This window comes from Geotrypetes seraphini, chromosome 18 (assembly GCF_902459505.1).
Source record: "Geotrypetes seraphini chromosome 18, aGeoSer1.1, whole genome shotgun sequence".
NCBI lineage: Eukaryota > Metazoa > Chordata > Amphibia > Gymnophiona > Dermophiidae > Geotrypetes > Geotrypetes seraphini.
This window is the reverse complement of record NC_047101.1, coordinates 4,150,891-4,166,999: the sequence shown is the minus strand read 5'-3', so window position 1 is coordinate 4,166,999 and position 16,109 is coordinate 4,150,891. Positions and strand designations below refer to the sequence as shown.

The 16,109-nt window shown below is 43.8% G+C and overlaps 1 protein-coding gene across 2 annotated transcripts in view; it reads right to left on the bottom strand.

The window, feature by feature from the left end:
- Positions 1-16,109, bottom strand: part of STK10 (serine/threonine kinase 10) — a 72,226-nt gene that overhangs the window by 3,676 nt on the left and 52,441 nt on the right. For both annotated transcript variants that reach the window (XM_033927795.1, XM_033927796.1), the window contains exons 10-18: positions 12,539-12,669; positions 9,665-9,788; positions 8,178-8,357; positions 7,478-7,570; positions 4,662-4,791; positions 2,198-2,322; positions 1,435-1,623; positions 464-589; positions 10-123 (exon numbers count right to left, since the gene is read on the bottom strand). In XM_033927795.1, the coding sequence (XP_033783686.1) occupies positions 10-123; positions 464-589; positions 1,435-1,623; positions 2,198-2,322; positions 4,662-4,791; positions 7,478-7,570; positions 8,178-8,357; positions 9,665-9,788; positions 12,539-12,669 (1,212 nt within the window). The remainder of the gene's footprint in view (positions 1-9; positions 124-463; positions 590-1,434; positions 1,624-2,197; positions 2,323-4,661; positions 4,792-7,477; positions 7,571-8,177; positions 8,358-9,664; positions 9,789-12,538; positions 12,670-16,109) is intronic.

The following is a 16,109-nucleotide window of genomic DNA, read 5'->3' as shown; positions in this document are numbered from 1 at the left end:
AATTTTTACCTTTTTCCGTGGCCAGAGCTTCTCTTTCCAATCCTTCATGAGATGGTTGTGGTTCTCATCGAGACCCTTCAGCTTCTGGGTTTCATGCTCCACCAGGAGGTGACATTTCTCATTCTAAAACCAAGCAACAAGCACTAAGTCACAAAAGGGACAGAGAGAGACACAGACAGACAGAGACAAAATCTGCCGACAGGTCTGAGCTGTTGTTGCCTTGCTTTCTTATCAGAGCACTGATTGGCTCAGGCACCGACAGGAAAGTAAGGTTTGATAGCTCAGACCCCCCCTCGCAAATTAAAAAAAACAAACCCCAAACTGAAGATCGGCAGGAGAGATGCCCACTCTTTCCCACCGTATCGCACAAACCCCTGATACTACTACCCACCCTGCAGTGGGAGAGATTCCCACTCCCTCCTATCTTTGCCCAACTCCCCCCCCCCACCCCCGGCCAGGGTACCTGGAGTAGCTGAAGCTCCCGAAGGTTGCTCTCACACTCAGCTAGCATGTCTCGCATCTGGAGTTCATGTTTATGCTGCTGGTGTAGTCTCTCCACTTTCTGTCTCTTCTCCTCCTGCTGGGCAAACTGCAATGGTAGATAGGGAGGAACAAAAATCTTCTCAGCCAATAGGAATTAGCTAAAGAATGGCGCCATTGAGCAGCTGTGGAGACTGAGCCCAGAAGACTCCTATCGTTTTCAATTTTAATACTGTATTAAACTGTTCAAAGTTGTTAAAATGCATGTGGATTGTGAAAAATTGCAGGCGGACCTTAGGAAATTGGAAGACTGGGCGTCCAAGTGGCAGTAAAGCTATTCTTATGTATGTTTGATTGTAAGCTGCCAAGAATTTGCAAAGATTGTGCAAGTTAGAAAATATCACAAATAAATATATAAGACAGACATGGAGGAAGCCACTGAAATTGGGATTGGCAGCATGGAATCTTGCCAGGTGCTTATGACCTGCATTGGCCACTGCTGGAACCAGGCTACTGGGCTTGATGGACCTTCGGTCTGTCCCAGTTCTTATGTGAGCCAAGTCTAGGACAATGAAATCATTGTGACATCACTGATGAGGTTGGCTCTTATTGGTGGAATGAGGCATTATGACATCACAATCTCAGCCCTGGAATGTTGCTACTCTCTGTGTCTTTCTCTGGTACTTGGGACCTGGGTTGGCCACTATTGGACACAAGCTACTGGGCTTGATGGACCACTGGTGTCACCCAGTATGGCTTGTCTCATCCTGAGGAAACCAGAGGATGCTGGAACAAAAACTCTGCCGGTTTCCCAGCAAGGCTGAGTGACATTAGCAATTGCTAGGTTGCAAGTAACTGTCCTATTGAATGAATCCCTTCACTAGCTGCATTTGGGGGTTTGGATCCAATCTCGGGGGTCGAGGGTCACGGGCTTTGATAACGACCAGGCAATACCTGCTTTATCTTCTCCCTCTGCACCGAGGCGCTCCCGCTGGAATGAATGTGAAGGCTCTTTTTGTAGATGACCATGCGAGTCTTCCCCTCACTGCGCTGGATTTTGGGCAGCCGGGCTCGCTCCTGCTGCTGCCGCATACGCAGCTGTTCCACCATGCGCTGGTTGTATCGCTGCATCTGCTCCTGTTCCTGAAAGACATAACATTCCCTTTTCTACCGTTACCGCACATTTCACGCCACATGTTCCTTCTCAACAGTCTAAGAGGGTCCCTGAGGTAACGCTGGGTCACAAGCACGTCAACAGCAGAAATGGGAATTAAACCCTGGCTTCCCCGGTTCTTAGATTCTTAGCCCACCGACGGAACCAGCAGGCCACTTTCCCAATACCCACGATGTAAAAACCTGCTTTAGAGAGAGCAGACGCCTCACCAGTTTACAGAACAACATACAGCTCTGCAGGTTTCCACGTATATCTTAGCAGGAGTTTAAACTTCACATTTAAAGATCAGCCAGGAAAATCATATTTAAACAATGATCACATTTAAAGAGTGTTGCCTAGATTAATAGGTGAACCTAACATAATCAAATGTGAGAATCATCTGCTTTTGTCACATCTGTAATTCCCCCCTTTCCTCTCCAGAAGTCTGTACGTCACCCACCCAATGCAGAGAAGACGAGAGATTTAAAAAGACGCTCATCTCGATTGCACAGCACAGAAGCACCACAGGGGGGCGGCCTAGGCATTTGTGCCGTGCCTGCTCACCTTCTCGTGCTTGCGTAGCAGCTCATGGCGTTGCAGGAAGTATTGATCCTTCAGCTGCTGCTTTATGAGCTGGTGTCTCTCCTGCAGCTGCTTCTCCTCCAGGTCCCAAATGACAGCTTCACGCTCTGAGGGGAGAAAGCGAACGAGCAGGATTACAACACGGAGTGTCTCCCCAATACCACCACGAAACAGATCCAGGGTCAGTGAGAGAATACTGGGAAACCTACGCAAAGCATCTTGCTTATCTCCTCCCTGATGAGTCTAATAAACTAAACTCAAGAATCATGATGACCCTATTTTCTACAACAGAATGGTTTACATCATAATATACTGGGACAGACCGAAGATCCATCACACCCAGTACCCTGTTTCCAACAGTTGCCAACCCGGGTCTGAAGTACCTGGCAACATCCCAAGGAGAAAAACAGATTTTCTGCTACACATCCTAGAAATAAGCAGTGGATTTTCCCAAGTGCATCTCAATAACGATTTATGGACTTTTCTTTTAGGAAATTAACCAAACCTTTTTTAAACCCTGCTAAGTTAACTGCTTTTACCACATTCTCTGCTAACAAATTCCAGAGCTTAGTTACATGTTGAGTGAAGAAATATTTTCTCCAGTTTATTTTAAAATTTACTACCTAATAAGCTTCTTAGTATTTTTGGAAAGAATATAAAATGATTCATTCCCACCATTTTCACGCCATCCAGTATTTTATAGACCTCTATTGTATTTCCCCTCAACAGTCTCTTCTGCCTTTTAGCTTTTCCTCATAAGGAAGTTGTCTCATTCCCTTGATTATTTTTGTCGCCTTCTCTGCATCTTTTCTAATTCTGCTATATCTATTTTGAGATGCGGTGACCAAAACCGATCTCAATATTTGAGGAAAAGAATACCATTTTGGCAAAAGGAAAGGAGTGCACAGAGGAGGAAGAATTGTCAGGCTGTACGCTAGGAAATACGACCATGTTTCACCATTGTTAATAGACGCCCATTGGCTTCCAATTGGTCACAGAATCACCTTTAAAGTAATGCTGCTTATCTTTAAAACTCTAGCCTTCAACGAACTTCAATTTATATCTAGATTATTAATACCACATAATACTCAACGCTCACTCCGTTCATCTGGTCATAATCTCCTCACAGTCCCCTCTCTAAAAATTATTGGAACAAGAAGATCTGACATATTCTCTGTGATGGGACCACAATGGTGGAATGCCCTACCACAATATATTAGAAACGAAAAAGACGTCACAATTTTCAAAAAAACTTTTAAAATCTTACCTATTCAAAGATGCTTGTAATATTTAAATTTTCAGTGAGATTTTAAATCATGCTGTGGTTTAACTACCCCTCACCCTCTTGTTTTTTCCATTTTTCTACCATAAATTGAAAATTGTAACTTTTACTCTTTCCCTCCCGACTCATGTTTGTTTTCTATGAAAATGTATTGTTAAATTGTTTGTTTCTTTTTACTATATTATATTTTGACTTTGTACATCGCTTAGTAATTCTAATAAGCGATTTATCAAATATATTAATAAACTTGGAAACTTGTACAGCAAAATGATTGGAAGAGCAGGCGTGAGAAGGATGAAGAAATGAGGGATTGAAGCAAGAACCTTTTGTCTACAGCTTTTCCCAGGCAGAGCTGACCCAGGACTACTGTGGAGCTCTAAAGCACCCAAAGCCTTGAACAAAATTCAATTAATACCTGACAATAATAAATATTATAAATTTGAAGATTAGCACTATATCTTTATGTAATCGCTTTTGTGCAAGTAAAGTTATACACATAGAAATGTGTATAACTTTAAAGGACTTGGTGGTTGTGTAAGACGGCGAAAGCTAGTAGAGGGATGTGAGCCTTGAAAAAACCCTTTGGGTGAAACATGTTGGCATAGATGTCCCTACAAACTGACCACCTGAAGGCAAAAAGTTAAAAGCTAAGTACCTTTCTTAAAAATGGTTGTTCACAAAATGTTTAAAAATAACTTTAAAAATAATTCAACTAAGACAGTTAGAAAAGTTGGACCCAGTGAAGATATAATGCGTGAAGCCAGATACAGTGAATGTTTTGAGGATCGTGGTGGCACTTCTGAGGGTCGGTGAATATTGAAGAAATTTTTGACAAGTGTGAGTCTATAGAAAGGGGTGTGGAGGTGACATCTGTTTCACATTTCTATATGATAATAATAAATATTAAGCAGAACAAATGAAAGAGACACCTTCTCCTCGCTTGCAGAAGGAAAACACTGAGGAGAGGGCAGTGCCCAGCGACTCAGGGACGTGGAACTGAAAATGTAAGATACCTTCTGCATCCTTGACTACACCCATAGGCTCAGGGCTTGTGCGCTTTTTCCACTGGAATGTGCAGTTAATGCTACTCGGATGATCAGTTTGGCACAGCCACAGGGAGAACCGTGACGTGCAGTGAAGAAAGCAGAACTCAAGGTCACCTACCTCGTATCAGATGCTGCTTCTTGTTCAGGCAGTCTCTCTCCCGGTCGCAAATCTCTCGCCTGTTCTCCGCAGTGATGGTCTTCATGGTCAGCGCCAAATCACGCTTTTGTTTGGCTACGAACTCTTGCTCCTGTGGACCCAAGGAACAAATATGCTGGGAAAGCCACAACCCTGCAAGTACACCTACTGACAGGCAAATTCCTACCCCTCTCTGGTCTCCTTCCTCAATGTTCTTCCTGCTTTTTGATCCTCCTAATTCTCGATATTTGGGGTGTGTACCTTGAGTTCTGAAGGTGGCACTCCCTTCCCTTCCCTCCCCACCCCTTCCCTTCCACTTTCAACTACATACAATTGCTTGGCTGCTACTGCATGAATTGTGTAGGGTGGATGGAGAAGACCAAGAGCTTTGAATAAACCATCTCTTGGCAGGAGGTTGCTACTGCCTCCATCTGTACTGTTTCCGCTACAATTTTGAGGTCATAATCTCCTCAATGGTGCAAACAATGTTCTTTAAGATCCGACTGGTGTTGAAATTGCGGGATTTGCTCTCCCCCTTCCAATTTTCATCAAGCTGTGCAAAGTTTTGTATTACCACACTTAGACTATTGCGATGTTCTTTTATGTGAATTTCCACAGAAGTCATTGACAGCATTACAAGTGGCACAGAATGCTGCGGCATGAGTAATTGGTGGTATTTCTAGCCCGTCCCCATGGGAATCCATCCCCGTGTCAATCAGAGTTTGAATGGTAACAACCAAGGACCTTCAAGCCTTGCACTGAAGAATGTTGGTGTAGAACAGTGGTCTCAAACTCGCGGCCCGGGGCCACATGCGGCCTACCAGGTACTATTTTGCAGCCTGCGGTCTGTACTAGTGCTGTCTTCTTTTTGCAGCATCCTCTGGCTTCCCCCCTGGCCTCCTACTCTTACCTTCAGATAATTACCACAACCTGCAGAGAGGATTGGCAGTGCTGTAGCGATCCTTGAAGGCTGCTGTCGCCCTCAGCAGCACGTTCCCTCTGCCGCGATCCTGCCCCTGATGTCAGAGGAGGGAGCAGGGCTGTGGAGGTCGATGGCAGCTTGCAAGGAACGCTACAGCACCAGCGATCCTCTCTGCAGGCTGCGGTAATTAGTTGAAACTAAGACCGGGAGGTCAGGAGGGAAGCTGGAGAACACTGCAAAGAAGGGGGGAACATGCAGGCCTTCAGGAGCGGGGAGGGGGGGAGGTGAAGATTTATAAACTATAAACAGTTTTACCTCATGCAAAATTATCATTTCTCTGCGGCTCTCCAAGTATCTACAAATCCATAATGTGGCCCTGCAAAGGGTTTGAGTTTGAGACCACTGGTGTAGAAGGACTGAGGTTGAAATACACTACAAAAATGACATGGGGATGGTTTCTCACCGTTATCTGCAGGGATGGGGCCAAATTTTGCTCCCACTAAGCACTCATACCTTTATTTCAGCTATCTGGAACTCAACACCAAATTATATAAGAGAAATTTCATCACTTGATAAATTGAAAAGTAACTTGAAGGCCTTTTGGAGTATAACAGTCCTTCTAAGGACGGCAATGGAAATTTGTTCCTTGCCATTTTTTAATCATTAACCGATTTTACAAAGTCCCAGACTATTTATTTTTTTGTTCCCCTTCCTTTTGTTTTGATCCTTCTCCCTCTCTTTCTCATTATACAAATGTATTTCTGCCCTTTTCCATTTTGTATTGGTATGTTAATGTTTGTCTGTGTGTTTGATTGTTTGTAATATTAATTGTAATTTGTTTTTAACTCATGTCCTTTTTATTCTTTGTTTTTATATTATGTAAAACCGCTTTGAATTTCGATAAGGCGGTATATCAAATTTTTAAATGAACCTGAAAATACCAGACATGCCCACGTTTCACCCCCAGTCTGCATCAGGGCTAATATATCAACAAACTATAAAAACAAAACATTAGAAAGATTTGCATGTAAATTCATAAAAAACATAAGTTGCATTAAATTTCCAAATTATTAAAGGCTAAAATATAAAAGCAAATATTGTTAATGTAACAACAAATATATAAAAGTGATAATGAAAAGATTATTAATTTCATGTAATTTTTTAAAATTATTTTTTCCATATTTAAAAAAAAAATTTTTTGCTTTAGCTAGTCCCATAAGACAACTTGAAAAACAAAAAATAAAATAAAATAAATCAGATCAATGCTGGGTTACAGCAATGAAAGAAAGAATCTCAACTAATCTCTTTTTTATATGCAATATTTATGTTTTGGATATATTACTCCTGAAGCAGCTTCATACCAGATATTTTAATAAAACTGCTTTTTAAATCCCATTTTACAGCTTTGCTGTGGCGATACTTGTGGTTCCCGTCTACAAGATTCTGTTATTACTGAGCTTTGGTGAACTGCCCCATCGTTCCCATAGGAGAAAGACCAGCATTATTTCCCCACCATGAGGATAATTTTAGGAACATTTGTTGCTCATTTAAAATAAGGCCAGACCTACGAGCATGTGTAGGTGCAAGCCAGTAAGTAAGCGTGCTTAGGAGAGGCAGGCTCCTTATTTACACATTCGAAAAGCACAATCTCTGCAGGGCTTGTGTTAGGTGTCTTTCTGCCCTGTCATACGTCTCCCAGATCAAACTCCAACCACAGGCTACAAAGTCCTTCAGGTCACAAGACAAAATCCCTCTGATCCAGCTGCAGCATGACCACATTAAACTCTGCGACTGGCAGCCCAGCTCCTATGACTCACGAGCCAAACAACTATGCTTCAAACCTGCATTTTCACAGCACCAGGCTGACAGCTCTTACCTGTGCCTGCTTCATCTGGGTGTAGGCATCTAGTTTCACCCTCATGCTCTCCTTCCGCTGCTGTCTAGGGAGCTTCTCAATCTCGCTTTTAACCTTTGGAAGAGAAAGACCTTCAGTGGGTGAATTACAGTCAGACATCAAGAAAAGAGTCAACACATAAACCGGCGTTAACATGGGTCGGATTCTGCAGGTGGTAGAGATAACGTATGCAAATCTCTCCCATGCATATTCCTGGCTGGGTGTATCCCACAGATGGGTTGAGAACCACCATTTTGAGTATTGGAATGCAGTGGCGTAGCGAGGGGTGGAGGCACCCCTCCGCACCCCCCCATGCCACAATGGCGCCCTCCCTTCTCCCCCCCTCCCAGTACCTCTTTCAATCTTCACCAGCACGAGCATCTTCTCACGCCGGTGTTGACATTCCCTCTGATGTCACTTCCTGGCTCCCCCGACCCAGAAGTGATTTCATAGAGAAGCCAGTCTGACATAAGCAGCAGGATGGAGAATTTGCTTGTGCTGGTGAAAGGAAGGCATGAACATGGTGTGGTGGGCCATAGAAGTGCTGGAGTCCCCACCAAGATGGCACCCAGAGCGGTCCGTTCCCCCCTCGCTATGTCATTGCTGGAATGAAGGGTAAGATTTAAAGGAGGGGGCAATCTGAGGGGAAGGTCCAAGACACACTTAACACTGGAGGGGGTACCTCCTTCTTCTTCTGTTTCAGGTGCTCTAAGAACCTATTGTAATCACGCTCCTGCTCCATTTGCATTCGTCGGGCCTCGTCCCGTCTGCGCATGGCGTGCTGCTGCTCCAGTCTTTCTATCTGCTGTTTCTGCTGACGCTCCAAACTCTCAAGCTCCACATCATAAAATTTCTTCTTTGCCTGCAGAGAAGCAGAGAGGGACGGTGAAACAGCTTTTCTGAACTGCGGCTGGCTCAGGTTCTACCGACCAAAAGCCCCAGCACTAGGCCCAAAGGTTCCCGTTTTGCAGCCGCTGAAGCCACGGGTTCAATTTGCATTCCTCCACTGAGGCAGAAGATTCTAGACAAAATGTTAAGGACTGTGGTGTGGGAACGAAAGACCAAAACGTTCACTAAATGAGAAAAATCTACATTGGATGCAAGCAGCATCTTTTCTGAGGCACGTCTTTATTCTGTGTGGTTTAAGCTGTCAATTTTCACCTATGGTAAGTATGTTTTATCTTATATACAGTACATTAGAACAAAAAAAAATATTTTTTGAATTTTTATGATACATTTTATATTAATATTTGTTTTTGCGCCTTTTTAGACCCCCCCCTGATGCAGGCAAACTGCTGAAACACGCTCTGGGTCGGGTCTATCAAACTCTGCTTCCATATTTGACGTTGGATCTACATCCTTGTTTTCTGTCTCACTTGTGCCTGTTAGACTTTGCGCCTGTTTTACAAAGCTGTGCTAGCGGCTGCTGCGTGGTAACGGCTCCGAAGCCCATAGAGATTTAAAGGGGCTGTTGCCACACGGCTTTGTAAAACAGGCCCTTTGTGTTGGCAAACTGTCAGTATAAACATTAACACACACCCCCCTGCCACAAGACTGTTCAATGTAAGATGAGCAAATGAGAGGCAACATTTCATCTAGTGATTTTGTTGACAGGAATAGAAATGTGTAAAGGATGCCAATTAACGATGTAAGGCCGAAGGAGATGGGTGAAAAGCACAGGAACATTTGCTGGTAGACAAACTAGACAGGGACCTTTTCACTGCAACAAGCGCTGATTTGGAAAATACAATTAGTTGATCCAGTAAAAAGGACTCACTGCGCCAAATTTGCTTATGGAGCTTATCTCCAGAGAAAAATGAAGAATTGACCCCTTGAATCCACAGAAAGGTAGAAATCCAAAGCAAAACAAACTGTGGAGTCCGATGTTGCTGTTGTAGGCTTTTATTGGAACAAGGAAATAGTTATGGATACATTATTAGTTCTTCAAGATTGTGGACTAAGTCAATGAAGAGGTCCATGTTTCGACAAATGGTCTTCTTCAGGGGGTCCTAAAAATAAATGCATGTACGGAGAAATATGCTGAAAGAGTGCTTGGCGACCTTCAAGATTGTGGACTATTTACTTGCTCCAATAAAAGCCTACATCAGCAACATCGGATTCCACAGTTCGTTTTGCTTTGGCTTATTGCCAGACAACCTCCCCACGCACATTCATTTCCTGCTCAAAGCGGCGCAGCATCTGCTCCTGCTGTAGGAGGTGTTTCCCGTTCAGCTGAGCCTGGTGCCGGTGCTCTTCTTTCTGTAGGAGTCGCATTTCTCTCAGCTCCTGGCGCCTGAAGGGTTAAAAAAAAAAACAGGACCAGGTCAGGCACGGTTTGCTTCTTCCTCAGACTTAAAATTTGGTCAGATGACAGGTATGATAAAACAAACATGATTTTTCATGGCATGAGAGACGTGTAGCATGTGCACTCCAACATCTGGCCAGCAACAGCCAAGAGCAAAATGTAGAGGCTCAGACAAAAGAGCCACGGCCTGATACATATCAAACATATTCAGAAATGCATATCTGTCTTTAAGGGGAGCAGATCTTAACCTCTGATCCCAGGACAGGATCACCCCTCATCTTCCTACATAGGTTAGTCAAACTAGGGGGAACCCTTTCCAAGTCATCTGACAGGACCCTCACACCTGTTATTTTGCAGAATAATAATTAGGGCCGCTAATCTCAAGGATTTATACGATTTATACATTGAAAGTTTAGATAGTCCCCCCCCCCCCCAATAGGGGTCTATTTATTTAAATTTGGATTTATCAATCACCATTTTTACAATCTAAAATTCACCCAGGATTATCCATGGCACGGGATAATAAGATTTTAATAAACTCGGTATCCCTCAGACTGCAAATGCCCTACATGCAACACTGTGGAAGGGACACACAAACATCGTTTTTGAGAATGCCCTGCGATTTTGGATTTCTGGAGAAATTTGTGGTTGTATTGCGGCCAAATGTAAGGTCTGAAGTTTGCAGCTGAAGCTCCAAGGAGAGCCGGGGGAGGGGAGTTCCCCTCTTTTTACGTATTGGGTTAAACTGAAAATCAAAAGTCTTAAGGAACAAAATTATCCTGCAAAGAAAGACAAATGAATACTCTCAAACCACCAGCTTTATATTATGTAGTGCACTGTTTTGGGGCAGGAGGAGTATCTGGGTTTGAATTCTGGAATTCAAATGCTGGTTACCCAACCTCACTGCATGTCCTTCAAAATCTTTTAAAACAAGAAAAAAAAACACACACAGGCTTTCATCGACAGACTATTGATCCCTCACCCAACATCACAACTATTACGATTTTTCCCAACAAAATCTCCTTTCAATTTCTTCACGTTGCCATACATTTTATGACAAAACACGTAAAACAATCTAGTTTATGGAACGCACTTCCAAGCCATTATTATGTATTTGATATCCCATATATCGCTATGTCTAGGCAGTTTACAATAGTTAAAACAAAGATTAAAAATAGAGGGATTAAAAAATAAAATCATCAAACTAGAACATATATGCTTGAAAATATACAGTAATTTATTTTTTTTCTTATATACCGCCAAAGCCATGGTAGTTCGAGGCGGTTTACAACAAGAGGAGCTGGACAGTCAGCAATAAGTTACAAAATAGAATCAAAGAATACAAGTACAAATAAGAGGCACTGAGATGACAATATTGACTAGACACACAAAAGGGGAGAGGGGAAAATTATAAAGGCCTTACACATAGGGAGGAGTTAAGGGTAAGGAAGAAGGACGAATCTAAAGACCATCTTTGCTCCCTAAGAATTCTCCTTTCCTTAGGTCCTAACAGCGGGAGTCGGATATGCTTGCTTTTTCTCTTACTCTTACCCCCCTCTTGTCCCCCTCCCACCGAACTTTCCAACAAATCACACAAACACTTATTGGTGGAAACATAGCCACAGCCCTGTTTATTGGAAATTAACATTTTAACGGAACAACCAACATAATATGTCCCGAGTTGCAACAGTATAAAGTCTAGTCTCCGACCCAGCCATGTCAGCAAGGATCTGAGGGGTGGCATGTACCCCCACATGCCCCATTCTCCAGGGTCACCCGACCCCCGGGCATGACTACCACGCTGTCCCGCCGCTCATCACCCCGATGAGCCCAGCAGCCAGTAGCTCGGGATAGCGCTCCCAAGCCCCTCACAGCCTCAACCTTCCAGCGCCTAACAAAGAGATGGGTGGGCGGGAAAGCCACCTCGGAGGACCAGGAACGCCAAGAGTCCTCCGAGGTCACGACTTAAATCCCGATCGAGCGACTACCCCTGCGGCTGTGGCCCGCCAATCGCTCCGGCGGGAAAACTCCGCCAGCCAATCCCCTGCCGCTTCCTACTTGCCTCAGGACGACACATGAGCGTGCTTGTCCTCCCGGCCCCGCATTAGTCTCGTCCCAAGGGACAGGCTCTCGGGCTCCCAATTTACCCTTTCCCCCTCCCTATGTGCAAGGCCTTCTTATGCTTTCTTTTTCTTTATACTGTTTTCCCCTCCCCCACCTTTTGTCTCTCTAGTCAATATACTTTTATGTTCTGGTCTGTTGTTTTTATTTTTAATCCCTCTATTTTTAAACTTTTGTTACAACCTATTGTAAACCGCCTAGACGCAATAATAAGTGGGATATCAAATACAAAATAAACTTGAAACTTAGGTGAGATGCACGGAAATGCCTCAAACATACGCACCAGTCACCTGAAGCAGTATATGGAGCCTTTCCGTGCTGTGGTTATAGAATGTGTTTACTTAGTCCACCCCCCCCCCTTCAGTGGCATCACTGAGTACTTAAATGCTTAATAAATCCCTCATGTGATTTAAGTGTACCCTGTTACATCATCTGCTCTGCGTTGCATCCACAGCTCAGGCAGGTGAAGTGCCAGAATACAAGTAGGCTCCCCTAAACCCACCAACCCTACTGGCTAATGCAGCCTTCCAGCTCTGCAGTGAATACCATTGACATGTCAGTAAGTGAGCCCACCATATTAACACAAATGTAGGAAGCGCCTGGGTTCAGTCACTTGCCTGAGGAACCTCATGTCTTCATCTTTCTTCTCATCTTCACTGATGACCTTAGAGGTGGTGATACTAACTTCCACCCCATCTACCACAAACTTCCTGGTACGTTTCAGGGTCTTATTGTGCAGCCTGGAGTTCTGCAATTCAAGAAGAGAGAAGCATCATAAGAAGGGGCCATCACAGACACCTCAACAGCAGCCCCAGAGCAGAGGTCGGACAGCAACGCAAACTGTCAAGAGGCGAGATAGGAAGGTTCTCCAAATCCACCCTCCCTTGTGAAGACAGGTGCAAGGACAAACTCTCCCTTCTAAATATAACCAGGTGAACAATTAGCAGACTGAATTTGGCTGACTGGACATCCTCAAGTCCCTTCTGTGCTGGGCAGCAGCAATCAATCAACCAATCAAAGCCTCGTGACTGGGATGTAGACAAATATACAAACCCAAGAGCAATAGCTTTGATCATTCTCCTAGGACTAAGCTGGGGATTCCCCATCATGCTTTTAATTTTTGTGAGCAAAGAAAGACTTCCTCCAGCACACTATAGGTTCTGCCCACTACAATAACCTGTCCCTTTCTATCCCAAAAACCCACTTGCCAGCCAAAGCCCTTAAATATAGGCCAGAAACCTTTCCAGGAAACTTCTGACCTTCTCTAGCATCAAATGCCGAGTAGAGGACTAGCTTGGTGCTTAGAGAATATCCATCTCATTGGCAAGTCTCAATGAACTTGGCATTATTATTATTATTATTTTTTTTTAGCAGTCGGAGGGTGGAAGATACACTCCCTCTGATAATCAGATTGTGGGAGATCGCCAGCGATCCGCAGTCCGTGCAATGCCGGAAATTCAATGCCATTCCAGTCACCGCCGGCTAGGTCAATATTCAACAGCTAGCAGGCTAAGTCTCAATAGCCAAAGATATACCACTCTTTCAGGCCGCTGAACTAAGCCGGCGAGACACTGAATATTGGTGGTGACAGTCTACGTCACACAACACAGAGAATCTGGAGACTGGGCTATTCAGCGTGAGATACCCAGCTACCCCCCCCCCCCCCCCCCACTGAATTCTGGCAGATAAGACAGCTATATAGACATTCCTGGCTGGTTAATAGCACTGAATATCAGGCTCGCGGTCTCTGTTATATTTCTTATCTTTTCATATTTATATGATGGAATTCTTTTCCTTAAGTTTCTAAATTTGTTTTGTGATCCGCATTGTTTATCTCACAAGGAAAGAAACAATATTAAATTTAAGCCTTCAACTCTGCAAGGGTTCCCAGTTCAAATCCCACCGCTGCTCCTCGTGGATCTCGAGGCAAGTCACGCAGCCCTCCATTACCTTAGGCACAAAAACCAGCTTGTGGATCCTCCAGCTCACTTTCACCTACTACCACTTTGTATCATTTCCTCTCCAAATTAGATTGTAAGCTCTTCTGAGCAGGGAACCATCTATTGTATGTTAAATATACAGCGCTGCGTACGCCTTTCAGCGCTATAGAAATGATAAATAGTATTAAAGTTGTGAGCAAAACCCAAATTAATAAATAACAAAAATAAAATCCCACTTAAAAAGGTTTCTTGCCGAAGGAAGATGGAAACTAAGCTTAACATTGTTCCCCGGTAGAGAATGACACGGTGACAAAATTCATCACCATCCCCGTCCCCGCGGATAACCGCGGTAAACCATCTTCATGTCATTCTTTAAGGAGAGAGGGAAGAATCAGAGTATGAATGGCCACAACCACTGACCCACAAGCTTTGCTTTGAAGAATGCTGGTGTAGAAGGACCGAGGTTGAAACAGACACTACAGAATGACAGTCTCTGGTATCCAGAGCAGATATTGTGATGTCATAATGCCTCATTCCACCAGTGCCTAAGAGCCAATCACATCAGTGATGTCACAATGGCTTCATTATCCTTGGCTCCCATAAGAATCAGAGTATGAATGGCCACAACCACTGACCCGCAAGCTTTGCTTTGAAGAATGCTGGTGTAGAAGGACTGAGGTTGAAACAGACACTACAGAATGACAGTCTCTGGTATTGTGATGTCATAATGCCTCCTTCCACCAGTGCCTAAGAGTCAATCACATCAGTGATGTCACAATGGCTTCATTATCCTTGGCTCACATAAGAATCAGAGTATGAATGGCCACAACCACTGACCCTCAAGCTTTGCGTTGAAGAATGCTGGGGTAGAAGGACTGAGGTTGAAACAGACACTACAGAATGACAGTCTCTGGTATCCAGAGCAGATATTGTGATGTCATAATGCCTCATTCCACCAGTGCCTAAGAGCCAATCACATCAGTGATGTCACAATGGCTTCATTATCCTTGGCTCACATAAGAATCAGAGTACGAATGGTCACAACTACTGACCCTCAAGCATTGCGTTGAAGAATGCTGGGGTAGAAGGACTGAGGTTGAAATAGACACTAAAAAATGACATGGGATGATTTCCCACGGTTATCCGCGGGGACGGGGACGGTGATGAATTTTGTCACCGTGTCATTCTCTATTCCCCGGTTCATTTGCTGCGTAATCCAAGAGTAGATTTTATTTCCCATGAAAACAAGGGTCCCCAAAGACTCCCCAGCCCACGTGCAGGGTTCATTGCCTAATCCTGTTGCTACTGCAAGAGCTCGCAGGTAAAAAAAAAAAACCTCAAGAAATAATTTCCACAGACAGACAGTTGCCCTTGAAAAACCTTGTTGGTATCTCAGCTTAGGAGCAAAGCCTCGGAGCCACTTCCCAGGAGCGAGCAGAGAGAAATGAGGCCGTTGGAGCTGGTTTGACACAGAGTCGGCATTTCCAAAAAGCATATGAGAGATGGCGCAGCATACGCCACTCCGTGGACACGTGGCCCCTGCGAGCATCTAGAACGAACAAGGGAGGGTCTGAACCTCCTCCCACGTTGTTACCGAGTATCAGCGGGTCAGACAGACAATTTAGACATAGGGCAACTACCCCAGGCTCCTTAAACAGAATATCTGCTAGATTCAGGCCACCAGAAAATGCTCGTTCCTCGCCGTTTCCTTTTATTCAGGTTTTTCTGGCCATTTTGTCACTTCTGAAAATAGTGCGTAGTCTTTGAAAGAAGGCACACATTCCCCCCCCCCCAAGTTTGTGCATGTGTGACTGTTTAACTATCTGGCAAAATTGATGGAACACTGATAGTGTATATAATGTGGTTTAAATCAAGGGAAAAAAAGACCTCAAAATACCCCAAGAGTGTGATCAGATCGAGTAAAAGCTTTACCAGCGATCTTTGAGCAAAATTGAAGTTCAACTGGCAAGTTAATAAGCCTTTTCATTACCCTTGAAGAAGCCCATTGGTGCGAAACGGACTGGGCCTCCGTCGGGTTATTAAGATAAGTGCTTAATATTTTCTAAACTCAAGTATGACGAAAATTATGGAATTGAATCGTTGCTGGTCATTTAATGCTCATCCATAAAAAAGAAAATATTGATAGAAAATTGATATATATTATATTGTTCACTTAAATATTTATCACGAAAGCAAATTTTTAAAAAATTAAAATCAAAAATATTAAATTCAAGAGTTTTTGACCTGT